The sequence below is a fragment of the Hyla sarda genome, chromosome 5, assembly GCF_029499605.1.
Source record: "Hyla sarda isolate aHylSar1 chromosome 5, aHylSar1.hap1, whole genome shotgun sequence".
NCBI classification, from domain to species: domain Eukaryota; kingdom Metazoa; phylum Chordata; class Amphibia; order Anura; family Hylidae; genus Hyla; species Hyla sarda.
The window spans coordinates 289,280,541-289,295,843 of record NC_079193.1 but is presented as its reverse complement, the minus strand read 5'-3'; the positions used below and the strand labels follow the sequence as shown (position 1 = coordinate 289,295,843).

The 15,303-nt window shown below is 45.4% G+C and overlaps 1 protein-coding gene across 2 annotated transcripts in view; it reads right to left on the bottom strand.

Annotated features, from left to right (window-relative positions):
* The window catches only part of RGS20 (regulator of G protein signaling 20), a 256,736-nt gene that overhangs the window by 103,364 nt on the left and 138,069 nt on the right, over positions 1–15,303 (bottom strand). The window contains exon 1 of one of the 2 annotated variants that reach the window (XM_056521919.1): positions 12,082–12,642. The exons of the other annotated variant lie outside the window; for it this stretch is intronic. Coding sequence (XP_056377894.1) covers positions 12,082–12,186 — 105 coding nt within the window. The 5' untranslated portion in view covers positions 12,187–12,642. Of the gene's footprint in view, positions 1–12,081; positions 12,643–15,303 lie in introns of those variants that run through there. 2 annotated transcript variants of the gene reach the window in all.

Sequence of the window (15,303 nt, the reverse complement as noted above, 5' to 3'; positions counted from 1 at the left end):
CTATTATTGCTACTGCCACATGCTCAGTACAGCATCACAACCAGGAAGTCACATGGAAGTAAAATAACGGACATAAAATAACGGACAATAACAGTGCATGATGGGTGATCATGGATGGCACATGTCCGTTATTTTGACAGAATGTCAGTCAAAATTGGTCATCAGTTATCATCCATTGTATTCAGTTATTTTATCAATTTTTTCATGACCCGTTATTGCTAAATAATGGGTGTAAGAATGCAGGAACATAACGGTAGTGTGAAAGGGCCCTAATAGTAGTTATATCTACGATAGTAATGCCATTCCAAATTATGAAAAGCTATTTTGTGTATGGAAATAAGCACATGCAGCACTGTGCTTGGACAAAACAAAACAATGTTCTTCATTTAAATCCATTCCCAACACTCTAAATAATCATGTGCCGATAGTGAGATCCAGCGGCTATCTTCCCATCTATGACCAGAGAAATGCATAATACAGGGGCCATACTTAAGATGTGGTTAAAGGGTATTCCGGCGCTAAGACATCTTATCCCCTATCCAAAGAATAGGGGATAAGATTCCTAATTGCAGGGGTCCCGCTGCTGGGGACTCCCGTGATCTTCCACGCAGCACCCCGTTAGAATCAGCCCCCGGAGCGTGCACGCTCCTCCCCCTCAATGTAAGCCTATGGAGGGGGCGTGGCAGCTGTCACGCCCCCTCCCATAGACTTGTATTGAGGGGGCGGAGCGTGACGTCACACGGGGGCAGAGCCGTGACGTCACTATGCTCCATCCCCGTGATTGCCAGTAATCAGACCCGGAGCGACCACGCTCCGGGGGCTGATTCTAACGGGGTGCGACGTGGAAGATCACAGGGGGTCCCCAGCAGCGGGACCCCCGCGATCAGGCATCTTATCCCCTATCCTTTGGATAGGGGATAAGATGTCTTAGCGCCGGAGTACCCCTTTAAAGGAGTTATGCAGCCTCACAAAATTGATGCCCTAACCTCAGATCATCTAAGGCATCAAATATTAGACTGGTGGGGTTTACCTCCATGCAGACCAGCTGTTTGATCAATGGTTACTTCTGCCCATCCTCACACCACCACACTATTAATAGTGCCCTATTAGTTGTGCAGCATTGCCCTTTTAACCTTAGGATAGGTCATCAGTTCTACAAGGCTGGATAACCCCTATAAAATATGTTTGCTACATAATGTAGATAATATTATATGTATATTTGTAATATACATTGAATAAAAAATGTGTATATTTTTGTCCCTGCAGCTATTGCATGTGTGTCTGTATGAGGAGTCCAAATACAGAAAGTGAGGGTGGACCAGCAGGGCTTGGTGCACTAAGAAAAAGCAGGACAGTGTGCACTGAGGCTCTATGACATGCCCCTGGCTCACACACCAGGATGATTGACAAGCCAGGAGCCTGCACAGAGCCCTGCTTCTCCTGCCCTCACTTCCTGTATTTGGACTCCTCATAGAGACACACATACAATAACCGCAGGGACAGCATTTTTTTTATCCAAAAATACACACAATTTTTAACCAATGTAAAATATAAATATACATAGAATGGTGTTATCTACATTATATAAAAAGTTATTGTTGATGTCAGGTACACTTTAAATTGACCCTATTTTCCAAAATACTCTTTAATGAATTGCGTAATGATTGCTCTTTGTGCCAAAAATAGCTGGAAAAAAGAAGGGGCTTCTGCTGGCTGCTTTTCTCCTTTCACCTCCTATGATGCTTCAGGTTCCCTGAAGAGATGAGGTGACAGACATTTATCATCGTCCCTGCTTTTCCTACTTAATGTTTTATAAAAAAAAAAATAATTCAGGTTCTGCTACAGTGTTCCTTTTGTTCAAACAAGCCATGCTACTGCTATGGAGTTAAACTTGAAGGGAAAGGGGCATTTGTGAACTTTACCTACCCCAAATGTTTGGGTAAATATAATTTATGATTTAAGTAGGTAGAAAAGAGAAATGGGTTTCGCAGTAGAAAGATATAGCACCCCAGTAACACTGTTACATAATATTGGGATTATTGAGGTGTACCAGCACATTCAGTCGACTTTTCTGGATAAGCTGTTGAGTGTGTACATGAGGGGAATCACTATTTCTGGCCATTATATAACTTGTATATAGTATTTTCATCTATATTCCTCTTTAAATACCAATCTTCGTTTCTATATCCCTAGCTATTGTCATGTCTTCCATGTCCTAAACACAGAAGATGTTACTCCCTTCAGAAACAGCAACAGCATGGAGGGCATTAAAGTCGCTATTCAGTCTAAAAACATATCTCCTAAAAGATAAGGGATAAACATCAAATTATGGGGCCCGGCTCTCCCGCCTGTATGGAGCAGCATTCTATGGGAGTGCCAGAGATACTCGACAGCTGTACCCGGGAATCTTTGGCACTTCTATTGACAATGCCGTCTGCCATAAAACTCCATACAACTGGCCTTATCCCACTGTGGAAGTCCTGGTAGGTAGAAACAGCTGACCGGCACTGCTCTATCCCTCTCTGTCAGGGTGGAAAGCACTTTGCAGGGGGAACTGTATATGGAGGTGCTCAACTACTTAGAAAAGCAGACTGTCCAAAATTCATCATAACAAAGAATGAAAGTAGTGGCACTCACCAGATTCGTTGCTTCATAGGTTACTTTTATTCCATAAGAAAGTGCAATGACATGGACGGCATCTGATCCAGCCGGACCGGGACGCCAGTGCTGGACGCAAGCGAATGCACTGGCATCCCGGTCCGGCTGGATCAGATGCCGTCCATGTCATTGCACTTTCTTATGGAATAAAAGTAACCTATAAAGCAACAAATCTGGTGAGTGCCACTACGTTCATTCTTTGTTATGATGACTTATCCCACTGTGGAGAAGAGACTTCCAAGAAATGGATGGGTTTTAGCGCTCTTACCAAGGGTGATTGTGTATCCCCACACACAACAATGGTAAGCATGAATTATTATCAATACCAGGTCTGCAGCCTTCCCAATCACGAGAATTATAGTAGAGAAGAGACTTCCAAGAAATGGATGGGTTTTAGCGGTGCTGACCCGGACCAGAGGTATCAGGTTAAAACAGGCAGGTTTATTCAGGTATCAAACAATGCAACGCATTTCACCATGCTTGCGCGGCTTCATCAGGCGGTGAAAAGCGTTGCATCATTTGATACCTGAATAAACCTGACTGTTTTAACCTGATACCTCTGGTCCGGGTAAACGCCACTAAAACCCATCCATTTCTTGGAAGTCTCTTCTCTACTATAATTCTCGTGATTGGGAAGGCTGCGCAGACCTGGTATTGATACTTATTCACGCTTACCATTGTTGTGTGTGGGGATACACAACCACCCTTGGTAAGAGTCTCTAGTTATTTCACTGGCTTACCCAAAGGTGGTTTTACGCTATGGAGCGCTCTCCTTTTTATCTTTTATCCCACTGTGGGTAGGGAATACATTGTTTTGGGCTGGATAACCCCTTTACAGTGTTACTCTCATTTCTAAAACTTGACATGTCCTACAGAGACCCCCACTGATTCCTATTATAGCCAAGAGAGGCAGTGCTCTTCACTCCACTGCTCGTTGCTTGATCCAACTGGTAACAGGAGACAGGCTATGGAGTCAATCTCCTACAGTAAGTCGCAGCAAGCACCAAGCAGCTGCCGCGCACTTCTCTTGACCATATTTACAGCTCAGTGGGGATCTCAGCATTTAGACCCAGACTGATAAAAACTTTTGACGTCCTCATGACATGTTAAACGTTTTTAGAAATTACATTAATGCTTTAAAAAGCAGGACTGAGCAGTCTTAGTTGTGAATCCAGCATTGGGGTAAGATGTAACACATACGGGAGCTTTTAGCTAAGTGTCTGTCTCTGCCCTGGTCTCTCTCTAGCCACTCATTTTCCCCCTCCCCTCCTCATTGACTTTTATGGGAAGCTGTAACCTGATACCTCACTGAGTTGATCCCTCAGGAGACTTGATTGCAGTTTTTTCCAGACGGAATAATGAGCTTAGGAGATAAAGTGAAAGAAAGGAGCAAGATGATCAGAGAAAGAGGCACCTTTTCTCTAATAGGATACTATTTGCATGTATATTTTATTTATAATTAGTTTGTTAAGAAGTTATTGGCCATTTAAGCTGGCTAGGGGGATAAAACAAAGATCAGATCCTTTCATTTAATTCGCCTTTCATTATACTCTATCATTCTTCATATCATCCTATGACTCCTCCCATATATTCATTCATCATAACGCAGTGTAAGATGGGTCCCTGGGCTAATCAATATTAGTAAATCTGATGTTAAAGATCAATAACCCTATGTGCTTATGGTTTATCTGTCCACTGTCATCTTGAGAGATGCCATAACAATAATATAGGCAGATCTGATTCTCTACGGCCACATCCCCACGAGTATTTTTCGTTTTTTAATTTTTTTATTATTCAAACCATTTTTCAGCTTTTTAACAGTGAGGTAAATAAACTATTTTTACAATGGTTAGAAGGACATGGCCATGAAACAGTGCAAATCTACCTTTACATACCTTATAGCATGCAATGCAGTACACATCAATGGTTATTTTCCATTGATATGTCTGGAAATATTATCTGTGATTTTACCACCACATTGAGATGTTAGGAGATGAGGATTACATATGGTGATGGATTATGACACGTAGACATTGCTCACCTCTTCCTGCAGAAGTGATCTATACATTTACAGGGATTTCCTACTGTGCCTGCCACAAACTGATTCATATACACAGTACTGCTCCCTTTTTTATAGAGGATGTTGAACAGCAGAAAAACATGTTTAGGGCATGTTCACATGGGTCAAACCCCCATGTTCTTATTATACAGAAACCATGCCTATTTTATCATTATAAATCATGCCGTTTTACCTTAAAATGCTAAAAAAAACAACCCATTGTTTTCAAATGAACTACAGGGTGGGCCATTTATATGGATACACCAATGGGAATGGTTGGTGATATTCACTTCCTGTTTGTGGTACATTACTATATGTGAGGGGGGAAACTTTTCAAGATGGGTGGTGACCATGGCGGCCATTTTGAATCCATCTTTTGTTTTTTTAATAGGATAGGGGATAGGATGTCTGATCGTGGGGGGCCCGCCGCTGGGGACCCCCACGATCCCAGCTTTGGCACCCCAGACATCCGGTGCACGGAGTGAACTTCGCTCCGTGCTAGATGACTGGTGACGTGGGGAAGAGGCTAATGACATCACGGTCACGCCCCGCACGTGACATCACGGCCACACACCCTCAATGCAAGTTTATGGCAGGGAGCGTGACAGCCTTCATGTCACCTCCCATAGACTTGCATTTAGGGCGCGTGGCCGTGACATCACGAGCGGGCGTGACCGTGATGTCACGAGCCTCCGGCGCCTCAATGCAAGTTTATGGCAGGGGGCGTGACAGCCTTCATGTCACCTCCCATAGACTTGCATTGAGGGCGCATGGCCGTGACATCACGAGTGGGCGTGACCGTGATGTCACAAGCCTCCGGGGCTGCACCCAACGCTCTAAATGAATGCCGGGTGCACCAGGGAGATTGCGGGGGTCCCCAGCGGCGGGACCCCTGCAATCAGACATCTTATCCCCTTTCCTTTGGATAGGAGATAAGATGTCTAGGGGAGGAGTACCCCTTTAACATTTTTAAATTGAAGTAATTTGCAAACTTGTATAAATTTGAAAACATATTTTTTTTTACTCTGCAGTACCCCATTAAAAATCATTTCGGATTGATTTCAATGGTACAAGTGAAGAAAAAATAAATAAATAACAGATTGTATGGCACTTTGCAGGACGTCACTTCTACATGGTTCTTTCAGCTTCCACTGAACTTAATGGAATTCGCACTGGGAAACCACATCAAAATTAGCACCAAACTTCGCAAAGTGGATTCTATACTGATTTTGATGTGTCTCCGCCTCTCCCATAGAGATGAATGAAGGGGGCGTGTTTCAACCAGCTTACATGCTGGGTGCAAAATGTCATCACAGCAACAGAGCCAGGGCCAAGCCAGGGGCCCCATATGGAAGATCCCAACGATCAGACACTTATCTCCTATCCTGCGGAAGTTCCGCAGCAGTACTTCCGATGCAGAATTGGATTCCAGCGGATAAGTCTCAGCACCACGCTGTAGTGTACGAGGCAATGTTTACTCTTGGCGGACGATCTCAGAGAAGGCTGATGTAAGCAGAATCCACATGGAAATTCTGCACATGAATTCTGGTGTGAATCGTCCCTTACAGTATGTCATTGGTAGTTTCTGCTGCTATTTTTGTCAATAGTAATCACGTATATTGTAACAATGCACATAGATGGATGTGTGCATTTAAAGAACAGTAAAACATTGTAACACATGTATCTAAAAAATACTTTTCAGCGCCAGTGCTGAACCAAGAGCTACTGGAGAGATGAGTATATTCTTATTCCCTCCTATTCCTTACTCCTGAGTCATTTTGTAGAAACGCCAGGAAACCCCTATAAGGTGATTTGGTTTTCATAGAAAACAATGGCGTCCATACTGGATGCCATATTTAAAGTGGTACTCCGCCCCTGGCATCTTATCCCCTATCCAAAGGATGGGGGATAAGTTGTTAGATCGCCATGGTCCCACTGCTGGGGACCCCGGGGATTGCCACTGCGGCACCCCGCTATCATTATTGCGCAGAGCGAGTTCGCTCTGTGCGTAATGACGGGCGATACAGGGGCCTGAGCAGCGTGACGTCATGGCTCCGCCCCTCATGACGTCCCCTTAATGCAAGTCTATGGCAGGGGGCGTGACGTCCGCCACGCCCCCTCCTATAGACTTGTATTGACGGGGGCGGGCCGTGACATCATGAGGGGCGGAGCCGTGACGTAACGATGCTCTGGCCCCTGTATTGCCGCAGTAATGATAGCGGGGTGCTGCAGCAGCGATCTGACATCTTATCCCCTATCCTTTGGATAGGGGATAAGATGTCTAGGGGCGGAGAACCCCTTTAAAGGTCTCCCGCAAGTGTTACGAACAAGTAATTTTTCACTGAGTCCATAAAGGACACTGTAAACTGTAGTTTATCTATTTTCTTAACAAAACATGTCTGGTATTCATCACTAGTGCGCCAATTCATGTTCACCACGTTTGTACTAGATTTAGAAATACATTTGTAGGGCCAACAACTACCAAACCACTACCACAGAAAAAACTGCTACAGCAAAAATCCCTCCAGAAATCATGCCTTATTGGTGCAGATCTTATCTAAATACGCCAAACGGAAATAAATAAATAAATAAAACAATGGTTCTAAATTCCACAGTTGCATAAACCTACAGCAAATTCCAGGCAATACATGTTATTGCAAATTTCTCCTTTACCCCCTCAAACTTAACAAATCCATTGTTCATTTCATTATATATAAATAGAGATATGGCACTCTCTTCAATAAGTGGTGCTCCAATAGGGTCCCAATCCTTCATTAAATGTAGAAATAAATTCGGCACTCTTGTATACTTCAGAATTAGTGATTTTATTCCGCAAAGTTGCAATCTAACAGATTAGATGTATGACGTTTCGAACCAAACACTGGATCTTCATCAGATATCTGTAGAATGCTGCGGAGGCGGGTGCAGTATGGAATAAAATCACTAATTCTGAAGTATACAAGAGTGCCGAATTTATTTCTACATTGTTCATTTCATGACAGAAATTGACAGGCCTCAGATTTAAAGGGTACCTCTCATCAAATAAACTGTTGATATATTTTAGATTAATGAATGTTGAATAACTTTCCAATAGCATGTTAATGAAAAATATGCTTCTTTCTATTGTATTTTTCCCGATCAGTCCTGTCAGCAAGCATTTCTGACTCATGCTGGAGTCCTAAACACTCAGAGCTGCCAGCCTGCTTTGTTCACAGCCAAACAGGCTGTGAACAAAGCAGGCTGGCAGCTCTGAGTGTTCTCCTTTGTGAACAAAGCAGACTGGCAGCTCGTAGTGTTTAGGACTCCAGCATGAGTCTGAAATGCTTGCTGCCAGGACTGGTAGGGAGACCCCTAGTGGTCATTTCTTCAAAGTGGAAAATTAAATAGAAAGAAGCATATTTTTTTTATAACATGCAATTGTAAAGTTATTCTGCATACATTAATCTATAATATATCAAAAGTTTTTTTGATGAGAGGTACCCTTTAAAGATAAACACCCCACATCAATGTCCATCTGGAAAAAAATTTTAAGCATTTGGATAAGATCCGTACAAAATCTCCTCCCCTTAGGTAAAATATGTGAACTCACGCTGAGGCTATGTGATTAACCTGTTTTTTGGTCTGTATTTTTAGTCACAAAAAAGGTTATTTGGTAATTTTTTATAGTTCTTTTTTTTAAACTCTTTTCAAATGTATTTCATCCAGTTTTGCTACAGAATATGCTTATCATGCAATTTGCAAAGCAGCTATTTTCTGGGAAATTATTGAAAAAAATCCTGATGTCATTTGAGCAGTAAACAGCCCATAAAAAGACCCTTTAATTTTATGGGCGTAAAATTTTGGTGAATGGCAATTACCGGCCATGAGGAAGGAAGGAAAAAAAGAACGGGAGGAAAGACAATAAAAGATAGGTAGATTGGTAGATGTAAATTGCCAGACATTTTTCCAATAGAACTCAATAATCACAGAGAGATACCGTATTTTTTGCCGTATAAGACGCACTTTTTCTTCCCCAAAACTGGGGGGGGAAAAAGTCGGTGCGTCTTATACGGCGAATACACCCCTATCGCGGCGGTCCCTGCGGCCATCAACGGCCGGGACCCGCGGCTAATACAGGACATCACCGATCGCGGTGATGCCCTGTATTAACCCTTCAGACGCGGCGATCAAAGCTGACCGCCGCGTCTGAACGGAAAGTGACACTAACCCGGCTGTTCAGTCGGGCTGTTCGGGACCGCCGCGATTTCTCCACGGTGGTCCCGAACAGCCCGACTGAATAGCGGGGTTAGTGCTTACAGGACACCGGGAGGGACCTTACCTGCCTCCTCGATGTCTTCTCCATTCAGGGATACCCTGTATGGCCGGCGCTCTCCTTCCTCGTCATCACGTCGTCGCGTACGTGCGTCGGCGTGCGTAACAACGTGATGGTGGCGACGGAGAGTGAGGATACCCGGCCGGCAGCAGAGACGTTCCGGATCGACGGGGACACGGCGACAGCGATGGAGCGACATCCAGGGCAGCGGTGACGGGTCCGGAGCGGCGGGGACACGCGAGTATTACCTCCTATGCAGTGGTCTTCAATCTGCGGACCTCCAGATGTTGCAAAACTACAACTCCCAGCATGCCCGGACAGCCAACGGCTGTCCGGGCATGCTGGGAGTTGTAGTTTTGCAACATCTGGAGGTCCGCAGGTTGAAGACCACTATTGGGTTCAAAATCTTAATTTTTTTAGATTTTGCACCTATAAATTGGGTGCGTCTTATAGGGCGAAAAATACGGTAGATAGATATGAGATAGATATTTCATAGATAGATAGATATTTGATAGATAAGAGGTAGTTATTTGATCTACAACATAGGGACATGAAATAAGCATTTGATGTAGGGTTTATTGATATGAAAGGCAGATTATACGGCAGGAAATGTCCCTTTAATAGTGTGCGGGGGGGGGGGGAGGGGGGGTTATGTAATAATAGCTGCATTTTATAATACCAAGCCTAGAGCTCCATAGTGAAGAGGATGAGCTGCAGGGTACTATCACCCAGCACACAGGGTTACCCAGCTGCCATGTCTACCATGGATGTACGGGCAGTTCACACAATGACATCAGTGTCAATCAGTTAATGAGAGATCTTTCCTAATGAGACCAATGACATCCCACCAACATACATGGCCTTATAATAAACAAGTCCCAGTATGGGCTGTGAGTGTAGGGTGGTTCACATCAGGATCTATGCCAACAATTGTCTTATTCTGGGTTATACAGTGAATCACAGTGACCATTCTAAATAGATATGTAGCAGAGGTAAGTCAGTCAAGATATGCTGATACGTTAACTGTGATTTTCCATATGACCCTTTTAGGGAATTACATGGTACGCAAAGGAAATAGATCAATGACCCAATCAGCTCTGCTACATCTTTCTGTCTATCTAGACTAGTGTTGCCCAATCAGCTATTTCAACACTGCAACTACCATAATGCCCTGACTGCAAAGAGTTGTAGCCTTCGGCTCTCAGTGCATGATGGAAGTTGTAGCCTTCGGCAGTCAGTGCATGTTTGGAGTTGTAGCCTTTGGCTGTCGGTGAATGGAGTTGTAGCCTTTGGCTGTCAGTGTATGATGGGAGTTGTAGCCCTTTGCTGTCAGTGTATGATGGGAGTTGTAGCCTTTGGCTGTCGGTGAATGGAGTTGTAGCCTTTGGCTGTCAGTGTATAATGGAAGTTGTAGCCTTTGGCTGTCAGTGTATGATGAGAGTTGTGGCCTTTGGCTGTCAAAGCATCATTCGAGTTGTAGCCTTCGGCTGTCATTGCCTTTAACTGTTAGTGCATGATGGAAGTTGTAGCCTTCGGCAGTCAGTGCATGATAGGAGTTGTAGCCTTTGGCTGTCGGTGAATGAAGGGAGTTGTAGCCTTTGGCTCTCGGTGCATAATGGGATTTGTACCCTTTGCTGTCAGTGAATGATGGGATTTGTACCCTTTGCTGTCAGTCTATGATGGAAGTTGTAGCCTTTGGCTGTCAGTGTATGATGGGAGTTGTAGCCTTTGGCTGTCGGTGAATGGAGTTGTACCCTTTGCTGTCAGTGTATGATGAGAGTTGTAGCCTTTGGCTGTCAGTGCATGATGGAAGTTGTAGCCTTCGGCAGTCAGTGCATGATAGGAGTTGTAGCCTTTGGCTGTTGGTGTATGATGGGAGTTGTAGCCTTTGGCTGTCAGTGCATGATGGGAGTTGTAGCCTTTGGCTGTTGGTGTATGATGGGAGTTGTAACCTTTGGCTGTCGGTGAATAAAGGGAGTTGTAGCCTTTGGCTGTCAGTGCATGATGGAAGTTGTAGCCTTCGGCAGTCAGTGTATGTTGGGAGTTGTAGCCTTTGGCTGTTAGTGTATGATGGGAGTTGTAGCCTTTGGCTGTCAGTGCATGATAGGAGTTGTAGCCTTTGGCTGTCGGTGAATGAAGGGAGTTGTAGCCTTTGGCTGTCAGTGTATGATGGCAGTTGTAGCCTTTGGCAGTCAGTGCATGATGGAAGTTGTAGCCTTTGGCTGTCAGTGCATGATGGAAGTTGTAGCCTTTGGCTGTTGGTGTATGATGGGAGTTGTAGCCTTTGGCTGTCAGTGTATGATGGGAGTTGTAGTTTTCGGCAGTCAGTGCATGATGGGAGTTGTAGCCTTTGGCTGTCAGTGTATGATAGGAGTTGTACCCTTTTGCTGTCAGTGTATGATGGGAGTTGTAGCCTTTGGCTGTTGGTGTATGATGGGAGTTGTAGCCTTTGGCTGTCGGTGAATGAAGGGAGTTGTAGCCTTTGGCTGTCAGTGCATAATGGGATTTGTACCCTTTTGCTGTCAGTGCATGATGGGATATGTAGTTTCACAACAGCTGGAGAGCTGTAAGCACCACTCAGGCATTTAGTAGGCTGGTATCTGCTGCCTGCACTGGATGCCTGCACAAGACAAGATGCGCTGCAGCGATACATACCTGAGGAAACAGCTGCCGCAGCAGACATTAGGCACTAGATGCAATGGTGAACCCTAAGCCATTTTTTTTGTCTATGACACCAAAGCAGCCAACACACACATCCAACAAGTACATAGTCTAATATATAGAATTCAATGTAAGATCTCCAGCAACATGGCACCTTAGCCCTCATTCATGCAACACCCAGTATACACCATGCTGCCCATCCCCCATCTGGGTGCCCTCATTCCTAATGCCACGGGCACTTTCACATTGTAAGAGATAGGAGATGTAAAAATGGAGCCCACTGATGGGTAGACAAGCTCTGCAGCCATGCAAGCAGGGGGGCTGTGATACATAACAGGCGGGGGGCTCTGTATACAGCAGATGATGGGGGTAACACCCGGAATATACTCACAATGTCACCATCAATGCTGGGGGAGAGCTGCGAGTCTTTGCCCTGATCACATCCGTTGAAGCTGGGCTCATCACCCAGGGCTGGCTGCTCATCACCCATGCGCATGCGTCTCAGGCTCCGAGTCTACTTGATGGTTCTTCTTCTTCTTCTTACGGTTCTTCCTATTAATTCCAATGCAAATAATAAGGGAAGATATTCAGGAAGCTAAATAGGACGGGTCCGGCCGGGGGAGCGGTGTGGCGGCTGCTGCCCCGGGGATGGCAGTGATTGTGATCCGGGAGTGAGGGAGAAGTGAACCGTGTAGAGAGCTGACAAGCTGCTGTGAGCCCTGCCTGCATGGAGTCCCTAGACATTACAGCAGTGCACCCAGGGAAGCTGTACACACAGCAGTGCCTCCCGCATACACAACGCATAGAGGATGACCGTGTGCATTGGTCACATGGGGTACGGGTGTATACGGACCGTGTATACGGCGGGGTGTCACGGACTGATGGCCCGGATGCAGCAGGGCACGGGTTAATCGCCTTATATGGTCATTCCCCTGAGGGGAGCTGTGATATGTGCCGTCACCTCACACAGGGCTCTGTACACACACTGCTTTCCTGCAGTTTACATAAAATATAACATTCACGTCACTTCCTCTGGTGTCATGTAGCAGAAATCAGGGTTCCCTGATTACTAGACAACCAGGAGTTTGGGAGAGGGGGGAGTCCTGGGATCTGAGAGGAATTTAGGGGGACATTACAGGATTATAGTGATGATAACCTGGGAAAATTAAGTGTGGGAACTGACCCAAGATTTCCACTCAAGGGCTGATCCTGCAGAAATCCTGCCAATGGGAATGGTGTTCCTGCTGTGGATAAAGTGCAGGAACTCAGTTCCCCCGCGTTCCTGCAGGACTTGAGCCCTAATGATAACTATGGCCACTACTGCCTTAAAGGGGTACCACCGTGCTGACAACTTATCCCCTATCTAAAGGATAGGGGATAAGTTGCCTGATCACGCTGGGGACCCTCGCGATCTCGCACGCAGCACCCCGCTCTCATCAGGCCCCAGAGCGAGCATCCGCTCCGGGTCTGATGACGGGGCCGGTGATCGTGACGTCACAGCTCCGTCCCCGTGGGATGTCACGCTCCGCCCCTCAATGCAAGTTTACGGCAGGGGGCGAGACAGCTGTTTCGCCCCCTGCAATAGACTTACATTGAGGGGCGGAGCGTGACATCACATGGGGGCGAAGCCGTGAGGAAACTATACTTTAGATAGGGGATAAGTTGTCAGTACGGTAGTACCCCTTTAAGAAGTCTGCTGGGATAGAGGCGGCTGTAACTCAACATTTTCTATGCAGGATTCAGGAAAAGATGGGTGATTATCCCTGGTTTAATTGTTGTAGCAGCTCATGAACTATGATGGTACCAGTGGTCGGACCCCACAAATAAGCTAGTCATCCCTAATCTTAGTGTTTTCCAAATGGTGTGTCTCCAGCTGTTGCAAAACTACAACACACAAGCATGCCCGGACAGCCTTCGGCTGTCCGGGCATGCTGGGAGTTGTAGTTTTGCAACAGCTGGAGACACACTGTTCGAAAAACGCTGCCTGATCCTGTATTCTTGAGATAACTCGTTTAGGGTACACACGACAGACATCCGCAACGTATTTGACTCTGCGGATCTGCCGTTGATCCCACCCTTAGTGTGCCTCCAGCTGTTCCCCCTGCTTGCGGCAGCAATCTGCCGCTCCGGTGCAGCCACGATGTCTGATTACACTATGCATACGTGCGACAACTCGCACAGCGATTGGCCCTGTGAGACTACTCAGAGCAGCAGATTGCCGCCGCGAGCAGGACAGAACAGCTGGAGGCACACTAAGGGTCGGGTCACCGGCAGATCCGCAGCATAAAATCCGTGTTGTGTGACCCTACCCTTAATCTGAGACTGGCTGATAACAATGTAGCAACATTGTCGCAACAACTCGACCAGGGGTTGTCACCCAGCTTTTCTGGAATCCTGCAAATCAAATATGCAGTCGCAGCCACCGCTATCCTAAGAGACCTGCTAGGAATTCTCAAGGTAGTAGTGGCCATAGTAGTCACCCAGCTATGACTAGAATGGAGCTGTCCTGTAATGGTATCATGAATTACTCTCAGATCCCAGGATTTCCCTCTCCTCCTGCCCCCAAACCCTGGTTGTATCCTAGGATAGGATAACTTTCAGAGCCAGACAGCCAAAGGCTGCTGGGAGTTGTAGTTTTACAACAGCTGGAGGCCCCCTGGTTGGGACTGATTTAGGTATGTCTATGTACGTACACTGTACAGAGCCACGTTCAGGACCCTGGACAGCAGAGGCTCCCAGCTCTTCCATAGTGCACAGAGACTGGTGTTCATTTGTCAGCAGTTATCTCTATCTCAGACGCCTTTCACATGGCCGCAGGCGGCTTTTATCAAGCACTTTGCACATAATAATGGCCTACACCCTCTCTCATGACTTCCTTATTTGTGCCACACGCCACCATGGCAACATATTTTGATCTGACTGTACTGTATAAGGATTGTAAGGCATCCATGTGTTCATACAACCTTCTATCAATATTTACTTCTTTTGGCCTTTTTTTGTTTGTTTGCTAAAAGCACATTATAAATAAAATATATCAGGAACAAAAAAAATATTCTCTGATCACACTGCTGTCCTGAGCTCCGAAGAGCTTTGGAGCCCAAGCCTGCAGTCTCGGAAGAAGAACACTGCACGTGTTTTTCACAACAAAATTGTAAAGAACACAATAAAACCCAATGGACTAAATGTGTAAGTCTATAGGGTCTATCAGGTGCCTGTGGTACAATCTGTGGTACTGTGGTACAATAGATCCAGTAATGCTTTGTGGTTTCTGTTCTGAAAGGAAACCAACATGCAAGTGTGAACAAAACGTAAAGAGTATCTGTCACCAAACTAAACTTTTTTTTTAATGTTTTTAATATGTTTTTAATGTGGTTAAAGAAATGGCCACTAGGTGGCTCTGTTCTGTTCCCTGCACAAGTCAGTTAGTTTGGCCTGCTGGGGAACGTCCACTTTTTCTTGCTGGGAGCTCACATTATGTGAACAAGGGGAAAGGTATGATACAGAGCTTTTTAGAGCTCAGATTTTTTATTTAATTTTTATTTTTTTAAGGGAAAGGTGTTAGGAGTAGTTAGATAATATAATCTGAGTTAATTTAGAAAATATGGTTTGATGA